Source organism: Caretta caretta, chromosome 1 (assembly GCF_965140235.1).
Source record: "Caretta caretta isolate rCarCar2 chromosome 1, rCarCar1.hap1, whole genome shotgun sequence".
Classification (NCBI taxonomy): Eukaryota; Metazoa; Chordata; order Testudines; family Cheloniidae; genus Caretta; species Caretta caretta.
In genome coordinates this window covers 307,454,358-307,473,971 of record NC_134206.1, presented here as the reverse complement: position 1 = coordinate 307,473,971, position 19,614 = coordinate 307,454,358, and the positions used below count along the sequence as shown (strand labels likewise).

The 19,614-nt window shown below is 47.6% G+C and overlaps 1 protein-coding gene across 4 annotated transcripts in view; it reads right to left on the bottom strand.

Annotated features, from left to right (window-relative positions):
- The window catches only part of ST7 (suppression of tumorigenicity 7), a 234,648-nt gene that overhangs the window by 20,605 nt on the left and 194,429 nt on the right, over positions 1 to 19,614 (bottom strand). For 3 of the 4 annotated variants that reach the window (XM_048836152.2, XM_075124440.1, XM_048836151.2), the window contains exon 12: positions 8,064 to 8,214. In XM_048836152.2, coding sequence (XP_048692109.1) covers positions 8,064 to 8,214 — 151 coding nt within the window. The remainder of the gene's footprint in view (positions 1 to 8,063; positions 8,215 to 19,614) is intronic. The other variant, XM_048836149.2, reaches the window with a different exon arrangement.

The window sequence follows — 19,614 nt, the reverse complement described above, 5'->3', positions numbered from 1 at the left end:
TGCAAAACGGATTACAGCTGTTTCTTTTAGAAGATGTTGGAAATGAGTGGCCATTATTTTTATTGACCCATGTGTAGGATAAAATACATTTTCAAGTAGCTGTGGAGGGAAGAAAAAGAGAAAACAGTCAAACTGTAGTAAAGAGATCCCATTGATACAAAGCAAAGAATGCTCCAATAGGAAGCTGAGCAAGAAATTACTATGAGCAATTATATGATCTTGTGGTAATGCCTTTCTGAACACAATTGCTATGAAATGGTGAGTGGAGGAGAAGAAACAAGACAGAATAGAAGAGGAAGAGACACCAGCAAAGGTGAGCCATTGGGAAGGAATAGGAGATGACAAAGGAAACAATGGAGGGGACTGAGCTGGGGATAAACAGTAAGTAGTGAGAGAACAAGTAGAATAGAGAAGAATGTTTGTGTGTGTGTGTATGTGACATGCGGGACAAACACAATGGAGCAAACCACATACAGCAAGGAAACTGAATTATTTATTGAGCAGCACCAGTTTGCAGGGAGCATTACAATACATAGACACAGATGCATCCCTTTCCCAAAGAGTTTACAATCTAGATTAGACAAAATTCAGGCCAATGGTTGATGAGAGGATGATTCACTTTAATTAAGGTTGTGTAAAACGTATTTCTTTGGTGGATTATCAGTGTGACAGGCATGGTGGGAAAGGTGTACTTTAAAGGTGAGGTTTGAATGAAGACATAATGGAGAGAGAAAAACAGGACAGAAAGAATGGAACATAGGGAGGCTGCGAAGATGAGAGAAATCAGAAAAGAGCAGAGCAGAAAAGAGGAAGTGAAAGGTGATTACAGAAAAAAAAGTCACGATAGACAATCTCACCAAAGGTCATTCTAAATACCACTTTTTTTTATTTCCTGGGGGTTCTTTTTCAAATGTACATGGTTATAAAGGTGAAAACACTTTACAAAATTAAAATTCAACACAGTTATTGAAACACACAAAATATTCCAAATGTATTATCACCAGGCTGGAAAGACTAGAGCTTACTGAATACAAAACATTATGTTGATTTATTTGGTTTAATCATGATAATACACTTTGTACTTTATAATGTCTTCAGTATCAGGCTCTCAAATATTAATGAACTAAGCTCCACAAGACACTCTGTGAAGAAAGAAAAAAACGGTTACTTACTTTCTCGTAACTGTTGTTCTTCGAGATGTGTTATTCACGTCCATTCCACATTAGGTGTGCGCGCGCCGCATGCATGAGTGTCGGAAACTTTTTCCTTAGCGGCTCCCATCGGGCCCGAGTGGAGCCCACTGCGCCGTGCATATATACCCCCACTGGCCCGACCCCCTCCAGTTCCTTCTTGCCGACAGAGGGGTAAGAGAGTGGGTAGTGGAATGGACGTGAACAACACATCTCGAAGAACAACAATTACGAGAAAGTAAGTAACCGGTTTTTCTTCTTTGAGTGCTTGTTCACATCCATTCCACATTAGGTGAATCACAAGCTCACCTCTGGGTGAGGTTAGGAGTCACGGAACAACTGCTTGGAGGACCGTTCTGCCAACCGCCGCGTCCTTTCTGGCCTGCTGGTTCACCGCATAGTGAGTCGTGAAGGTGTGCACCGAGGACCAGGTGACTGCTCTGCAGATCTCCTGGATCGGAACCTGTGCCAGGAACGCCGTGGAAGTTGCTTGCACCCTGGTCGAGTGGGCCGTGACCGCCAGGGCTGGAACACCTGCGAGTTCATAGCAGGCCCGGATGCAGCTTGTAATCCAAGGCGAAATCTGCTGCACTGACACTGGGAGGCCTTTCATCCTCTCGGCTATGGCCACGAACAGCTGCGCAGATTTGCGGAAGGCCTTGGTGCGCTCCAAATAGAACGCCAGTGCTCGACGCACATCCCAGGGTGTGCAAGCTGCGGTGACTCGGTGGGGTTTTGGAAAGAACACTGGCAGACAAATGTCCTGGCCCAAATGGAATTGGGAGACCACCTTAGGGAGGAACTTGGGGTGCGGCCAGAGCTGCACCTTGTCCTTGTGAAATACTGTATATGGTGGCCCAGAGGTGAGGGCCCTCAGTTTGGACACCCTTCTGGCCGACGTAATGGCAACCAAAAATGCCAGCTTCCAGGAAAGGTGGAGGAGGGAACAGGAAGCAAGGGGCTCAAAGGGGGTCCCATGAGTTTAGAGAGGACCAGGTTAAGGTTCCATGGAGAGATTGGTGGGCGGGATTATGGGAACACCCTCTCCAACCCTTTAAGGAACCACCCCACCATTGGTTGGGAAAACACCGAGCCTGCCGAGAACCCCGGATGGAAGGTGGAGATGGCCTCCAGGTGCACTCTGAGTAAGGATGGGGCTAGCCCTTGCTGCTTGAGGTGCAGGAGATACTCCAGGATGACCTGCACCGGGGCCTGGCACGGCCGCACCTGTCGGGGTTCACACCAACATAAGAACCTTTTCCACTTGGCCACATAAGCAACCCTGGTAGAGGGCTTCCTACTGCCAAGCAGAATCTGCTGCACTGGAAGGGAGAACTGGCTCTCCAGGGTGTTTAGCCACACAGCCTCCACGCCGTCAGGTGCAGTGACTGTAGGTCAGGGTGGAGAAGCCGCCTGCTGTCCGGTGTAATGAGGTCCTGGTGTAGGGGCAGGACTACTGGGGCCTCCACCGACAGCTCTAGGAGCGATGTGTACCAGTGCTGGTGGGCCCAGGCTGGGGCAATGAGGATCACCGCCACTCTGTCCCTGTGCACCTTGAGTAGGACCTTGTGCACCAAAGGGAGCGGGGGGAAGGCATACATCAAGCCCCCTCTCCACGGGGTCGCAAACATGTCTGCAAGTGAGCCTGGGCTGCGGCTCTGGAACGAGGAGAAACGTGGGCACTGGGCATTGGCCCTGGTGGCAAACAGGTCTACGTGGGGAAACCCCCATCTGCGGGGAGTGAAAGCACGACGTCCGCCCTGAGCGTCCACTCGTGCATGTGGTATGACCTGCTGAGGGAGTCCGCCAGCTTGTTTCGTACCCCAGGGAGATAGGATGCCTCAAGGTGAATTGCATGGGCTATGCAAAGGTCCCAGAGGACGAGAGCCTCGCGACAGAGTGGTGAGGAACGAGCCCCGCCCTGTTTGTTTATATAAAACATGGCAGTAGTGTTGTCTGTCAGAACTGTCACGCTGTGACCACTCAGAGGGGCGTGAAAGGTCTGGCAGGCGAGACGAACCGCCCTGAACTCCTTCACATTGATATGGAGCAACCACTCTGCTCCGGACCACAACCCCTGCATCATGAGGTCCCACAGGTGAGCCCCTCATCCGTGGTCTGACGCGTCTGTCACCAGCGTCAGGTCTGGTTGTGAGGCGGCAAAGGGGATGCCTTCGCAAACCACAGGCTGGGACTGACACCACAGCAGGGAGTCCAGCATGTCCCTTGGGGCTGTCACTACCAAGTCCAGGGGGTCCCTGCCTGGGCGGTACACCCGAGCGAGCCACGCCTGCAGAGTCCTGAGCCTCAGTCTGGCATGCCTGACCACGTGCATGCGTGCTGCCATGTGGCCCAGCAGCTGCAGGCAGCACCTAGCCGTTGTCATTGGAAACTGGCGCAGGGAGGCCACTGCTTGCTGGATAGCCCAGATTTGGGATACTGGAAGGCTTGTACCGCATCCAGGACCGCCCCTATGAATTCCACTCTCTGTGTGGGTACAAGTGTGGACTTGGGGACGTTGACCAGGAGCCCCAGCTCACAGAACAATCTCAGGGCCACCTTCATATGGCCCTGCACTTCCGCCTTGGCCCACCAGGAGCCAGTCGTCGAGGTACGGGTACACTCGGATTCTCTGCCTCCGTAAGAAGGCCACCACCACTGCCATGCACTTCGTGAACACCCTTGGGGCCGCGGCTAGACCCAACGGAAGAACCGCAAACTGGTAATGTTCTCGGCCCACGGTGAAGCGCAGGAACCGCGGATGTGCTGGGTGGATGGCGATATGAAAGTACACGTCCTTCATTTCAAGGGCGGCGTACCAGTCCCCCGGATCCAGGGAAGGGATGATAGTGCCCAGAGAGACCATGCGGAACTGGGCCTTGACCAGGAATTTGTTGAGCAAGCGCAGGTCTAGGATGGAGCGAAGGCCCCCTTTGAACTTGGGGATGAGGAAGTACCGGGAGTAGAACCCCTTTCCCCTTAGGCTGTGCGGCACCGCCTCTACCGCTCCCCGCCTTTAGCAGTGAGCGAACTTCCTTCTCTAAGAGATGCTCGTGAGAGGGGTCCCTGAAGAGGGATAGGGAGGGGGGTGGTACCCGTTCCACACCGTGCGTAAGACCCAACAGTCTGACGTAATGGTGGACCACACACGGGAGAAATGGGACAGGTGGTTCAGGAAACAAAGGGATGGATACGGTGACTGGTCTAGTACTCTGTCCTCGAGCGCACCTTCAAAAGCCTGGCTTAGTGCCCGGCTGGGGTTTGTGCTGGCCTTGATTGTGGCCCGGCGCATTATTGTTATTATTGTTGTTGCGCCGTCGCCTGTTATCCCTGCCTTGCCTACGGTAAGGCTCATGCCTATGACGAGGCTGGTACTGGCGTTGAGGGGGAGGCTGAGGCTTAAAGGGCTTCCTCTGGGTCGCCGGGGTGTGCATAGCTTGCAAATCCTTGAGGCTAGGCAGCCTCGTGTCTGTCTGGTCCAAGAAGAGCCCGGACCGTTCGAACGGGAGGTCCTGGAGTGTATTCTGGACCTCGGATGGCAGGCCTGACTCCTGGAGCCATGCCGAGCGCTTCATGACCACTCCTGACATGACTGTTCTAGCCACCACGTCTGCCGAATCCAGGGAGGCCTGGAGAGAGGTCTTGGCTACTGCCTTGCCCTCGTTCACCAGGGCCGTGAACTCCTGTTGGGAACCTTGGGGGAGGTTGTCCTTAAACTTCCGCACCGCCTCCCAGGAGTTGAAATTGTGCCTGTTGAGGATGGCCTGCTGGTTCGCAATCCTCAACTGAAGGCCCCCAGATGAGTACACCTTTCTGCCAAAAAGGTCCAGACGTTTCGCCTCCTTAGCCTTAGGGGCCAGGGCCTGCTGTCCATGGCGCTCCCTTTCGTTTACTGCTGAGACCACTAGGGAGCCTGGACTCGGGTAGCAGAACAGGAACTCATAGCCCTTAGATGGGGCAAAGTATTTACGCTCCACTCCTTCAGCTGTTGGAGCGCTGGAGGCCGGGGTCTGCCATATTGTCTTATATAGTTGGACTGAATGGTTTTAACGAGCGGGAGCGCTATTCTGGATGGACCTTCGGGGCTCAAAATGTCCACCATGGGGTCCTCCTGCTCAACTGTTTGCTCGGCCTGCAACCCCAAGTTTTGAGTGACCCTGCACAGCAATTTCTGGTGGGCTCTATGGTCTATCAGCAGAGGGCCGGACACCTCTGTACCCGCCACCACCTCATCGGGGGAAGATGAGGAGGTTAGCTGCTGCTCGACTCCCTCTGGTTGGTCCTCCTACTCCCCATCTCCCGTGGGAGGGGCCTCCGGCTCAAGCCGGAGCGGGAGTCCATGGGATGGCACCGGGCTTGCTGCTGGTCTCTCTGGTCTATGCTGGGGGGATGCTGGAGGTGTGGATACTGTTGCCTCTGGCACCATTGGGCGTCGGTACTGGGACTGGGATCGCTGCACTGAGTAACTTGCCCTGGACAGGGCCCCTTGGCGCTCCTGATAGGCCCAGGGGGTCCAGAAAGGCCAATGGCCTGACGGCCCCCATTGGGGCCAGTGCAGGTAGCTTTACCGGCCGGAGTCGGAGCTGGACTGCGGCGACTCCAATCACAAAGGCCATGGTGGTGCCAACGATCTATGCCAGTGGGAGAACAAGCGGCTCCTGGCTGAGCAGGAGCGGTACCGGTATCCCAGGGACCGGGACCGAGATCTGGACTGGGGTTCCCTGGACTGGGACCATCTGTGGGAGTCCTCTGGCGAGGGCCATCTCAGCTCCTCCCAATGCCGGTCTCTGGGTGGTGCCGGAGAGCGGCATGCTCTTTCCGGTGCTTCTTCGCCTTGACCCACTGCTGGTGCTGCAACCTCCTTCTGGGCCGCTGGCAAGTGTGAGTCCGCAGAGTCGGAGCTCTACCGGGACCAACTCCGGGAGCGGTGCCGGGACGGTGTCCTCGAGCGGCACACTGTTGCCAGCTTACCCCTCAATGGCCCCCGAGGCATGGGTGCCGGAGGGTTCTCCCCATACGGGAGGGGGCTCACTGCCGACAGCTCTATGAGGTCCTTTGCAGCCTCACAGGTGCCAGGCGTAGAGGGCTGATCCATTATGCCCTCGAGCCCATCGTCTGCACTGAGCTCACTTAGGTCTGGGCTCGGTGGGGCTTGTGCTGCCGGGACTGCCCGTGTCAGCGCCGGTACCGCGGCCTTCCCGCTTTTATTGGCGCTCGGGGCCTTGGGAGGGGCCGGCCTCCTGTGCGGGGAACGACCGCGCCTTCCTTTAGGCTGCGCCGGGGGCTGCACCGGGGCGGACGAGTGGTGCCGGGGCCTAGCTGGGCGCTCCGGGGCCAACAGTTTACGGTGCTTATCCGATGCTGGGTCTCTTGATGGCTCCGGGGCACTATGCACTGAGGAAGCCTGAGCCAGCGTCGGGCTCTGGGCCTGGAGGCTGCAATGCGGCCTCCATCAACAGCTGCTTTAGGTGAAAGTCTCTTTCTTTCCTTGTCCTTGGCTTAAACGCCTTGCAAATCCTACACCATTCAGTTTGATGTCTGTCCCCCAGGTAACATAGATACAAGTCGTGGAGGTCACTAACTGGCATAGGTTTGCGGCACATGGCGCAAGCCTTGAAGCTGTGGGCCTGAGGCATGCCCCGTGGCCCAGGGCAGGTGCTGGAGGCCTCCAAGCACCTAATGACTTGAGTTTCCACAATCTGTATGTAAACGAACTGATAACGCTACTCTAAAGGCTAAGGGACTGCTCCTCCACGAGAGAGAGAGAGAGGCTGTTCCAATGCCTCCACTAAGAGGTAAGAAGGCACGGAGGGGGTCGGGCCGGTGGGGGGTATATATGCACGGCACAGTGGCACCATTCAGGGGCCCCACCGGCCGCCGCTAAGGGAAAAAGTTTCCGACGCTCGTGTGTGCGGCACGCGAGCGCCTAATGTGGAATGGACGTGAACAAGCACTCAAAGAAGAATTATCATCCCCATTTGACAGATGAGAAAAATTAGCTACAGAAGAGAAGTGATTTTTCTCAGTGTCACACAGCAAGTAGAACCCAGATCTCCTGAGTCTTCGGTGCTGTGCTTTAAGCACAAGGCTTTGCTTTCTCCCCTTAGTTAAATGAAGGAAGTTTGTATTTGCAAACTGACAGTGGTAAAGATAGAACTGAACTCCAGATTAGTCACCATAATGCAGTCCCTGGGGGGATACTACAGTGGCTTAATCCTGGCCCAGAATTTGGAGACATAGTTCCATGGGGCATGATCCCACATTCCTTATGCTCCCAAAACTCACCGAGTTCAGCAGACTTCAGGGTTCCTCTGACATTATGCCAGCTGGGGATCACCAGATCACACTACACCCGACTGCTCCTGGGAACATGGCCCTACGCAGTTCGGTTCAACAACACTATTCTATTATTGCTCATACAAACTTATCATAAAAGTCTCCTCATCGTTACTGGTATCTTTTCTAGACAATATTTGGCTTTGTAACTAGCACACAATTCGGGGGTCCAAAATTCATTAGAGGCCATTGGCAGGGTTTGTTAACATTTAATTTTCCACAAAGGGCGTGGTTTACTGGTGTGAGCAGGAGGCTGGGAATCAGGACTCCTGTGTTCTCCTGCCAACTTTGCCAATAATTTCTCTGCATGACCTGAAGAAAGGCAACTTGACCTATCTACAGAATGAAACAAGAATACATAGCTACCACACAGAGGTACTGTGAAGCTTAATTCGTTAATGGTTTGAAGTACTATGAGCTCCTTAGATGGAAGGTGCTGTACCATATAAATAATTATTTACTCATAATACTCCATGGAAATATGTGGTTATATCTTTCAATTCCTGTAAAATGTTTCTGAGAAAGAGAATTACTTACTGCCTTCCCACGTACAATGTAAGAGATTCAGTGCCCCCTCTACCCTTTTCCAGTGCTGAAGGTGAAAGAACGCATATGCTATTGCTTCACTGTCCCCTCTCTTCAGAATATGTTCAGGGGGCAGTATTAAGCTTTTCATTTCTAGTAGATACTGCAATAGAAAGGCAGAACACAATTATTTCAGCTGTAAAAATAAACACAGTAGCTGCTTGCAATTCCTCAATGCACACTGAAAGCTCTATTTCTCTAAAATACTCTTATTCCTAAGTGTTTCATCAAATATGTAACATCACCAACTGCACTTGAAGATAATTACTGAATTGTCCCAAACACTAAAATATGCCACCAGATGGTTAATGTTGTGCTCTTCAGCTGTACTGGGGACCACAGAGAATTTCAAAATGAGATGTTTCTCTTATCAAAGGGAAAGAGAAATTTAAAAAACCCTCACACAACAGACAGGATGGTCTAATTACAACAGCTTTTGAATTAAAGTATTTATAATACAAGAAATGATGTGATAAAGTAATGAGGTGCTTAAAAAATCTAGCTTTCAGAGTAGCAGCCGTGTTAGTCTGTATCGGCAAAAAGAACAGGAGTACTTGTGGCACCTTAGAGACAAACAAATTTATTTGAGCATAAGCTTTTGTGGGCTACAGCCCACTTCATCAGATGCATAGAATGGAACATATAGTAAGAAGATATTTATACACACAGAGAACATAAAAACATAAAACATAAAAACATAAAAAGATGGAAGTACCCCAGGCTAATTAATTAAGAGGAGCTATTATCAGCAGGGGAAAAAAAAACTTTTTAAGTGATAATCAAGATGGCCCATTTCAGACAGTTGACACAAAGGTGTGAGCTTATTTAACATGGGGAAGTAGATTCAATTAGTGTAATGAGCGAGCCATTCCCTGTCTTTGTTCAAACCTAAGTTCAAACCTAAGTTAATGGTATCTAGTTTGCATATTAAAGAATCTAGCCTCTCTCCAAAGAAATGGGCAATAATTTTAATCTCATACACAAGGTCTTTATAAAACTATTTCCTTACAATCAGTGTATTATTACGGATATGAATGTTGTAAAGTTTGCATCAGTGTCAGGATGTTCTACTTCCATGGTGAGATAAAGGAGGACAGAGATGGACAGTGATTTTGGGTGCCTCAATTTTTGGGTGCCCAACATGAAACACCTGAAAGCAACCTGATATTTCCAGAGGACGGGTGTTCATCATTCAAGCTGGGCACCCAAAATCACTTCAGAAATGTAGGCCAAATTGTTTATTGCAACATGGGACATACCAATGTCTAACACACAGACAAGTTCCCCAAAATAAAAAGTGACAGAAATCCCAAGAATGTCTATGATACAGCAGTAGTTAAAGCCTCAAATCTGTCCAAATGGATGAGCTTCTCTGAGCCTCTATCTATGTTTCCCATGGGTTACACCTGCTGGGTGACTCTCAGACCAGCACATGACTCCTTCTCCCTTGGTGCTACCTGCCTAACAACTGGGAGAAAGAGAGGGAAATATATAATCTGTATTTTAAAGGACCCAGACTCCTCTCCTTTCCCAGCCTGCTTTACCATGAAAGGAACGACAGGTAGTCTTTTCCTTTCTTTACATAGCCAACCTCAAATAACTTACTCTTTCTTTGCTGTAGAGCAAAATGGCTCTATGCCAGGACCTGGGTTCACCTTCAAGGAAGAAGGCAAAAAACTTTCCACAACCTGCTTCTTGGTCTTCTGAAACTGCATTAACCCAGTGTTTTTAGCACTGGGGAAAAGGGGAACTCTGACCTACCTTTCTCTCCAAGCTTCAGTTATAATGCCTTAATGAAACTTAGATCAGGATTACAAAGTTGAGCTTGTTCTTAAACAATGACTTGTTCTTCTTTGAGACCTGCTTTTGATTCCCCAATGACTTGTCTGCTCAAGACGAAAGCAAAGGAATAAACAACCAATGTGCTACTTCTAGGATGCTGAGCAGCACATAACACTGCACTGCCCGAAAGGGTGAGTTACGAGTATGCATAAATGTTTCTTCTTCTGCAAGTGCCAACAGTCTGCTCAGCCCTGTACGATTCAGTTATCAAGAAAGTGCTCTCCACAGAAAGTTTACAGTCTTGAACACAGACAGACAAGATCCACTCGGAGATCTAGAGGAGGGAGATATCTTGGAGAAACCTCTTAACCCCCCGACCCTCTTAGAAAAAAATGGAAAATATTAGATTATTTGTGGGTGTTGTAGAAGAAGGGAATCTTTAGAAATACTTTAATAAAAATGTACTTGTATGCGTGCGCGTGGCGGGGGAAGCTAGCACATGGATACAGGGAGTGTATTCCATACCTAAGGAGCGGCGTAGAAAAAGGTATGAAGATGGGAGTGGCAGAAGGAAATGAAGGTGTCATCACGGCCCAGTGATGTGTGTGAGGGAGAACACTGAACACCAATGGGAGACAAGATTCCGTTCTAGACTGCAGTGGAGATAGGCAGGCTCCTGAAGGCTAGGATGAGAACTTTAAACTTGATAAAACAGGCAATGCCAGTGGGCTGATTTAAAGAGTGGGATGACATGGTCAGATCCAAAGGCAAAGATAATGTTGGCTTCAGTGTTGGATGGATTAGAAGTGAATTATTTGGGTATCATGAAGGAAGAGGGAAATAACAATGGCTTCAGAAGCGCATTAGCCATCAGGATAGAAAGAAAGGGAGACCTTTTAAGATTATATTAAAAGAAACCACCAGATTTAGGACAGACTGGATGTGTGGCGAGAAGGGAATTAGAGGCGACACCAAGATTGCAAGCCTGAGAGATAGAAAGCAAGGAAAAAGGCAGAAAAGTGAAGGGTGTAGGAGATAAATTATTGAGCTCTGTTTTCGTCATGTTGAGCTGGCAGTAGGCCCTCCAAGGCAATATATCGGAGAGGCAGATGTGTGGGACTGGATGGAATGGCACAGAGCAAGCATTGAGATATAGACTTCTGAATCATCCATATGTAGAGGATTGTAGAAACCAGGTGAGCAGAGAAGGTAGGCAAGAGATAAGGTGCAGGGGGAGAAGAGGAACATACTAAAAGAGAAACCTGCAGAAAAAGGAGGATGAGGAGCTTCCAGAGAAGTCACTGAAAGAGCAGAAAGGGAGGCAAGAGGAGAACCATGAGAGAACATGGCTATGAAACAAAGGAAGGATAAGGCATCAAGAGGAAAGGAATGATCAACAGTAAAGAAGGCAGCAGAAAGGATGCAGTGAAGGCCCTGAGGCTTGGGGAGGAAGAGGTAGTCTGAGCATCTGGTAAATGTATTCACAGAAGAATGTAGAGGGTGGAAGCCAGATTGGAGGGGATGCAGAAGTACGTTAGAGGAGATGAAGTTAATGCAACAGTTGCAAATGGACCATTTAATCTTGCCTTTCTGTTTGCAGGGCACCTAGCATGTTGTGGGTATTACCAGAAACAAGGAATAATTAGAGCTATCAGCGAAGGGAAGAGAAAAATTGCAAACATTTCTGCACAATTTCCTCCATGTTCTTTGACACAATTTCAAAAACTTTGAAATTTTCAGATGAGTTATACTACTGCTATTGCTAATATATAGGGCCCTACCAAATTCATGGCCATGAAAAACGCATCACAGACCATGAAATCTAGTCTCCCTTGTGAAATCTGATCTTTTGTGTACTTTTACCCTATACTATAGGCAGTGTTTCTCAAACTGGTGGTCCCAACCCAAAACAGGGTCGGCAAGGCTATTTTAGAGGGTTGCGGTATTTCTCAAACTGGTGGTCCCTTACTTCTGTGCTGCCTTCAGAGTTGGGCACCATAATATGCCATTCTCACTTCTGTGCTGCTGCTGATGGCAGCGCTGCCTTCAGAGCTGGGCGCCTAGCCAGCAGCCACCGCTCTCCGGCCGTCCAGTTCTGAAGGAAGCATGGAAGTAAGGTGGCAATACCATGACACCTTTACAATAGCCTTCTGACCTCCTTTAGCGTCGGAACCCCAGTTTGAGAAACATTGACTCAAAGGCTTTACATGTTTATATTTTACCATTTTAAAATACATATTCATGCTTTGTTACAACCCCGTGTAATTTAAGATTTAAATATCTGAAACCGTGAAATTCAAGGTTTTTTAAATGCTATGACTGTGAAATTTATAAAAATGGATTGTGAATTTGGTAAGGCCATGCTACTATGGGATGGTAGAGAGAGATGGAGAAGTTACTGTGACTCTCAGATGATAGATGTTCCTGTTTTAATGGACTATTATGATCTGATACCAAAATATAATTTCTATATCCCACACCTGAATATGTATGTTGCATGGTGGTTGTCTGCACTCTGAGAACATCCTCACAGATAGAGAAAGCAATAAAGTCTTGGTTTAAGAACGGCTATAATACATGGAGCTATTTGATGGTCTATATCGAAACCTTGGAGTGGTGAGCAGACTGGTTTTGGTGGGATTAGGGAAATGCATTCACCAGGAGGACAAGTTGATGACAAAAGGTTGATAAACATAAGCCAGAGGTGCATGACAAGGGAGCCCAGCATGATGGACTAGAAACATACTCTTTCTGAGGTAACTGAAGGTGGACAGCCTGCCTGGTAAGCTTATAGCAAAGATCAGTCCTAGACAAGAGAGATATGTGATTAACTTTGTTTTGTCTGTAAATCCCCTTTTTACTCTGTGCTTTTACTCTACTATTTAAGTATCTTGTTTTTGAAGAAACAGCTGTTGTGTGTCACACTGGTCATCTGCCTTCGAAAAGACAATCAAGCCAGTGCCCTGCCCCACACCCAGAGGTGCTTGTCTCATTAAAAAGGGGCTGGGAATGCAGACACCTACCCTGGCTTTGGTCTGGAAGGACAAGGATTGCAGAATCCACCGCAGGCCAGAGGGAGTGGAAAGAGCTGAACAGGCACTCACTAAGGGGCAAGTCAGAGACCAAGGTGAAATGGGTGTAGGGGGCATAATCCTTGCACAGTCACTTTCATGGGCTGATTTTGAGAATGGAGGATAATAGGCTATGCTTGTATGCAGAGCAAATAGGAGGCAGAAGAGAGGAAAAGATTGAGGGCGAGAGTAAGTGAGAGTTCGGGTGGTGGGTCAATAATCCCAAAGGGATGGGGTTGAGGGGACAGGTGCAGAGGAAACAAAAGTGATGTTAGAGTCAACAAGGGGTAAGAAGGAAAGGAAGAGGAGGGATCAGAGGGGAAGGAGAAGAAGCGGGGGGGGGAAGCTATTGCAGGGAAGCCATCATAGATCTTATAAACCTTCTGCTTGAAAAAATCGGGTAGGATCTGGGCAGATGAAGAAAGGGGAGTAAAAAACGGGAAAAGGTGAATAAGTGGGTAATTCCAGGAGGAGCAGTAGTGCTGTTTTTGATGTAGACAACAGTACTGAAGGAGGGGAGGATGAATTTGCAGTGGAGGAAGTCTGTGTTATACCTGGATTTTACCTAGAGACTTTCAACTGCACATATGAGAGCAGCAGGTGGACTGCTTTGGAAGCAAACATTTAATGGGATGGATATTTTGGTGTGGGAGAGGAGTCAAAGGAATCAATGGCTGCACAGAGAGTAGAATGAAAAGTTGAATCCAAACTCATCAGTCATGAGAGATGGGATGGCTCAGGGATGCAGAGAAATCAGAAATGTTTCTTACCTGTTCCCTTAAAATGATGTTACTGCATATTTCAAAGCAAAGATTCCACCTTTTAGCAGGAAGGAGCATGTCTGCATTAACTACAAAGCATTATCTTGATTCAATGGCTATTAGCCATGATGGGCAGAGATGGTGGCCCTAGCTTCTGTTTGCCAGAGGCTAGGAATGGGTGACAGGGGATGGATCACTTGATGATTACCTGTTCTATTCATTCCCTCTGGGGTACCTGGCATTGGCCACAGTCGGAAGACAGGATACGGGGCTAGATGGACCTTTGGTCTGACCCAGTATGGCCGTTCTTATGTTATGTTATACATGTTATGTTAGTGGCCTCTTGTGAAAAGTTTTGTTTTAGTGACATGCTGCAGTCTCTTTACTCCACAAGTCCCAGTTCTCCCTCCACACCCCAGCTCGTCATCAGATCTGTCTGATGTCTCCCACTCTCCCCATCCCAACCAAGTTGTTGCTAGTCCTAATATTCTTGTCCAGTCTTCTTCCTCCCCCTAGCGTTTCATCTCATCTTGGTGTTCCAACTGGCTCTCAATCTCACCTCCCCTTTCCCTCACCATGTCCCAGTCTCTCTCCCTGACTCACAGTCCCATTCTCCTTACCCAGTTTATTCCAGCTTCCCCTCCCCTCTTGTGGCTCCCAGTTCCAGTCCATTTGCCCTACCAGTCCCATCTTTCTTTTCATCCCCTCTGGGTCTCAGCCCCAATCTCCTTATCCAACTAGTCCCACCCCCCACTCCCAACTTCCAGTCACAGCTCTCTTCCCACACCCATTTCAGTACTAGCCTCATCAGGCTCCTTGTCCCAATTTACTCCTTTCCCTTCTCCCAGTCAGGGTGTTACTCTTCCATGGTGCCTGGTTGCCAGCAAGGGGACCATCGAAAGCACAGGAGAGACAGGCTCCCTGCTCTCAGTACTGGTGCCCAGCCCGAGCCTGAAGCAGCCAAATTCAGGGAAAATCTGAGTGCATCCATCTAGCCCAGGGATATAGAACATCTCTCAGTTACTATGTAGGGATGGTACATGCGCAGTCTGCTCAGCACTATGAACTGTGAGAGGCTCTAGCATGCCCATTGAAGACAGAATCTCTGGAGATTTTAGCCTCTAAATTCTAATAAGTCTCCACTGAGCATGTGTGAACTGATTTTTTCAGAGGCTTATAATTTGGCCAAATTTTGGAAGACTTTCACAGGCAAAGCAAAAGGCACATCCATGACACAAAGGCCATATCCCATGCCAAATTTCAAGACCTTCCTCCACAGCATGGACACTAGATATTCTCAAAGAAAAGGTAGCCAGAACTTTTTTTCAACATTGAAAAACCATGTATTATTCTTTAGCCTTGTTCTCAAAAATGGCTGTAACATTTTGGCTGAAACTTTCCAACAAAATTTGGCCTAAGGCAGACAACTGGCATGGAAAATTTCAGACAAAACGGTCACAGTTTGGCCAAATTATGAGCCACTAAAAAAGTGTGTCATAATGGGAGCTGTCAGGCAATCTTAACAACAGATGGTGCTACCAGCCCCACCTATAACAACTCAACAGCCATCCTACTGTTTTTCTTACTCTTGACTCCCCACCCGCACCCTGACCAAGCTGTTATCTCATGTTATGTTTTGTCTTTTAGATTGTAAGCGGTTTGGGGCAGGGACTGTCATTTTCTCTACAGCGATTAGGACAATGGGACCCTGAACTGGTTGGCCTTTAATGCTACCACAACATAAATGTAAACAATAATACTACTAAAATCAGCAAGTGAAAGTGGCAATCCAGCGTTGAAACAGTGTGCCTTTCCCAGCTTGGTCTGGGTTTGCATTGTTATTTAATGAAGCCACATTTTGTCTAGCAATGTGTAATTCACCATGTATACATATGGAAGTATGCCTCTTAATCAGCATTTGTGAGGCTAAAATGCAAATTATTATTTGTACTGTTGTAATGCCTGTGGACTTCATCAGAATCAGGGCCCCTTTCTGTTAAGTGCTGTACGAACTCAAAGGTAAAGAGGGCACCTTTCCCAAAGGGCTGTCAGTTCATGATTAACTTCATTTCTATGTACAGAGATAGTGTAATCACGAAGTCAAGTACAGACTCTTGCTACTTCATTACCATGAATGAATATATATAATTTATTTGATTGCATCAGTTGTCCTCTGACCACTAATCCTCCTCTATTGAGACTACTTCTAAAATTCCAAATGGCTGAGCAGCTTCAAACAGCTATCTTCTTATAACTCCCCCCCACGCCAAAATAACAAACCCCCAAACAAACAACCTGAGAAATGTTTCTTCCTTTCTCCCAAATGTGCAATTTCCCTGTAAAATTACACCCGAGTCCCATAACAGGCAATATTCAGTCCTGCACCAGTGACAGTAAAGTCTTACAAACATGTAAGCTACAGTATAAGAGCTTTATACCACTGGAATAAGGGAGATTTCAGCTTCCCAGCAAGATGTACAGCACTAGCCTTAGTAAGTTCCAAGATACTGGACTTTGAAGTTGTGATCTTTACAGGCACAGAAAAGTTATTTTAGGTAATCTTGCAACTTATCACGACTCCCTCTGATGCCTGTAGAATTGGACGGATGCTAATTAAGAAGTCCAGCTTTATGGGTGAAGACATTTTTTTAAAAAGTTGCACTAACTTGTTTAAAATCTCTCCAGAATGTTTCTGGAATAACTTTTCTGTAATATACATGATACATGCAGAATACATGAATTTCTTGTGTGTCATATTAATTTATTTGTATTGTTTATTTCTACAACATATTAGGTGGTGCACAAACATACAGGGAGGCATTGTCTCTACTCTGAAGACAAATTAAAAAGACAATCAGAAAAGAGAAGGTGGAAGGGGTATTCAGGTGATGACTGGCCATATCTTGCTAAGGACTTGTCAACACACAAAACTAGAAATACTTAAAGTAAAATCATTTTGTAAATTGGTTTAGTTATATTGGTGTGGACAATCTTAAATTGATTTAAACCTGGCTTGTAAAAATTGGGGCAACGCTGTGTAGACCAGACTTCTATTTTCTAGTTAGTTACATAGATGATCCTCTGTTGGCTCGCTTCCTGCCATTATTGGATGGCTAATTTCTTACAGGTGTCACAGGAGAAGTGGGTCTTCAGGAGGAGGACTCTCTCTGAGCTAGTCCTAAATGACACTACCCTTTCCCACTCAAATCCCTCCTGCAGCCCCACTTATTCAATGATGCCTGCAAGAAACTGGAGATACAACTATTTTTAGAAAAGGAAAAACCTTATGTTTTATATGTAGTTCAGCAGCGTCAAAAGGCCCTGTCAGCGACAGAACTCTATGGTGCTAGATAGCAGAAACAGTCCTTGCAACCTAATTTAAGAGAGAGATGGTTGAAAAATGCAGAAGAATTTCAACCACCCTACCAGCTTGTTGAAAAATAACACTTTTCTGCAAAACATTAAAAAATATCGCAAATACTTTGTTGAAATTTTAAATTTTTGACCATCTCTGATTCAAGAGATGAGCAGTACAAAGCATAGAAGGGCAGTGGGGAAGGAAGATGAGGATAACAGTGATATGATCCAATAGAACAGATCTTTAGAACAAGATTCCCAGCTCAGGACTTGCCAATTCAGTTTTGATGTCATTAGTTATTATCATCATTATTTATATGGCTTTCTTTGCTTTCTTTGTTCCCTGTCCTGATTTCATCTCCTGGTGTTGACACTGACTCCTCACCTGCTCTTTCTCTCTCTCTCGTACTAATAAGAACATTGAAAAATCTCTGCTTGCCCAGCCTGTTCCTTCTCACAGACCCCATGTCAGCCCAAGTATACGAAGACTGTCAAACTTCCCTCACTGTGTGTGTTTATGTCTGAACCAGTTTGCCAGACTCAGCAAAAAAAAAAAAATCCATTGGGCTGGTGGCGGGTGTAAGAGGAAAGTGGAATTGTCACTGAAACACAACAAAAATGGAGAAGGTGCCCAGTGCCAAGAATAACTATTAACCGAGAAAAAGCCTTCCAGCAATGCACACTGTTTTAAGAGACACCTTAAGCCAGGGGTGGGCAAACTTTTTGGCCCGAGGGTCGCATCTGGGTATGGAAATTGTATGGCAGGCCATGAATTCTCACAAAATTGGGGTTGGAGGGTTGGGGGTGAGGGCTCTGGCTGGGGGTGTGGGCTCTTGGGTGGGGCCAGAAATGAGTTCTGGGTGGAGGAGGGGGCTCCAGGCTGGGGCAGGGGCTTGGGGTGGGGGGTGGGGGTGGGGGCTCTGGCTGAAGGTGCAGGCTCTGGGGTGGGGGTGGGAATGAGGAGTTTGGGGTGAAGGAGGATGCTCCGGGCTGGGATCAAGGGGTTTGGAGGGTGGGAGGGGGATCAGGGGGTTGGGGCATGGGAGGGGCTCAGGGGTACAGGCTCCAGGCGGTGCTTACCTCAAGCAGCTCCTAGAAGCAGTGGCATGTCCCCCCTCCAGCTCCTATGCGGAGGTGCCTCCCTGTCTGCAGGCACCTCCCCTGCAGCTCAAATTGGCCGCAGTTCCCGGCCAATGGTAGCTGCTGGATCGGTGCTTGGGGTGGGGGCAGCGCACACAGCTCCTGGCTGCCCCTAAACGTCGGAGCCGGAGGGGAGACATGCTGCTGCTTCCGGGAGCCGCACAGAGTGGCTCCCAACCCTGCTCCCTGGCTGGAGCTTGGGAGCGGGACAAGCCCCAGAACCCGCTTCCCAGCAGGAGCTTGAGGGCTGGGTTAAATTGGCTGGTGGGCCAGATGTGACCCACAGGCCACAGTTTGCCCACCCCTGTCTTAAGCCATATAAATCCTTTGAAAAAGGAACCTCCAGTGATGTTACTCTTTACAAAGGGAAACCCAGGGTAATGTGAAGTCACTTAACATCAGCGAAATTAGATGAACCTCACTGACAACAAGAGAGGTGAAAAATGTATGTGCATTTTTCATCACTGATGTTTAAAGAATGTACCTCCTTTCCAAATAGAAAGATTCAGATTTAAGCTGCCAACAGATACTGGAGATTAGAGAGGTTAATGACTGCTAAGCTGATATGAAACACAAAATTCTGTGGCCAACCTAAGCTTGCTAGCCATTTCCATTTTCCTCAGTCCCCAAGGACCCAAGAAAAATCAGTGACTTTGTGTTCAAATCCACTTGTAAGGGACAGCAGATGGGTTTACCTAGTGGAAACGATTCTCAGGGAAAGAGTCACTGCATTTGCCTTTTCTCTTATGAATCTCTTTATATTACAGAAATGCTAAAAAGAACTTTGGAATGGTGCAATACAAACTGGTTTATATATTTAGAGTAGGTATTTCTAAGGTGTGTATCATACTGGTACATAAGCACTGGGATCTGGGACTATTTAAAATGTTCCATTTTAAGGACTTAAGGGAAATTACAAGGCCAGCCTTGAATATATTTGTATCCCATGCAAAGACTTTACCTCTCTCAGGGAAAAATAAATAGAACATGGAGGAGTGCATGACTGCATGTGGGAACTCAATGTCTGCCATAAATAAAGCTGTATCAGGTTACAGGTGGATCCTGGACACCCTATATCTTCTATGCCTAAGTCAGCAATCCCCCCCACCATGTTCCAGCACCATTCCCATCTTTTTCTGTTTCCTCAAGAGTTCTCTTTTGAATCTCATTTTTCTAGTTCAGACTTTAATTCTAAGATGAAGAAAACATTCTGGGATATGCACTGGCTCTGAGGATGCTAGGTTGCAAGTATCTGAGCTGGAAATTTTGAAGACAAAGAAATGCAGAGGATCATTTACACCTTCCATCCTCAGTAAAGTTGTTCCCTGCCTATTCTTAATGGTGCAGCTGGGAACTTGCCTAGATTTATAGAATCCGAGGCCAGAAGGGACC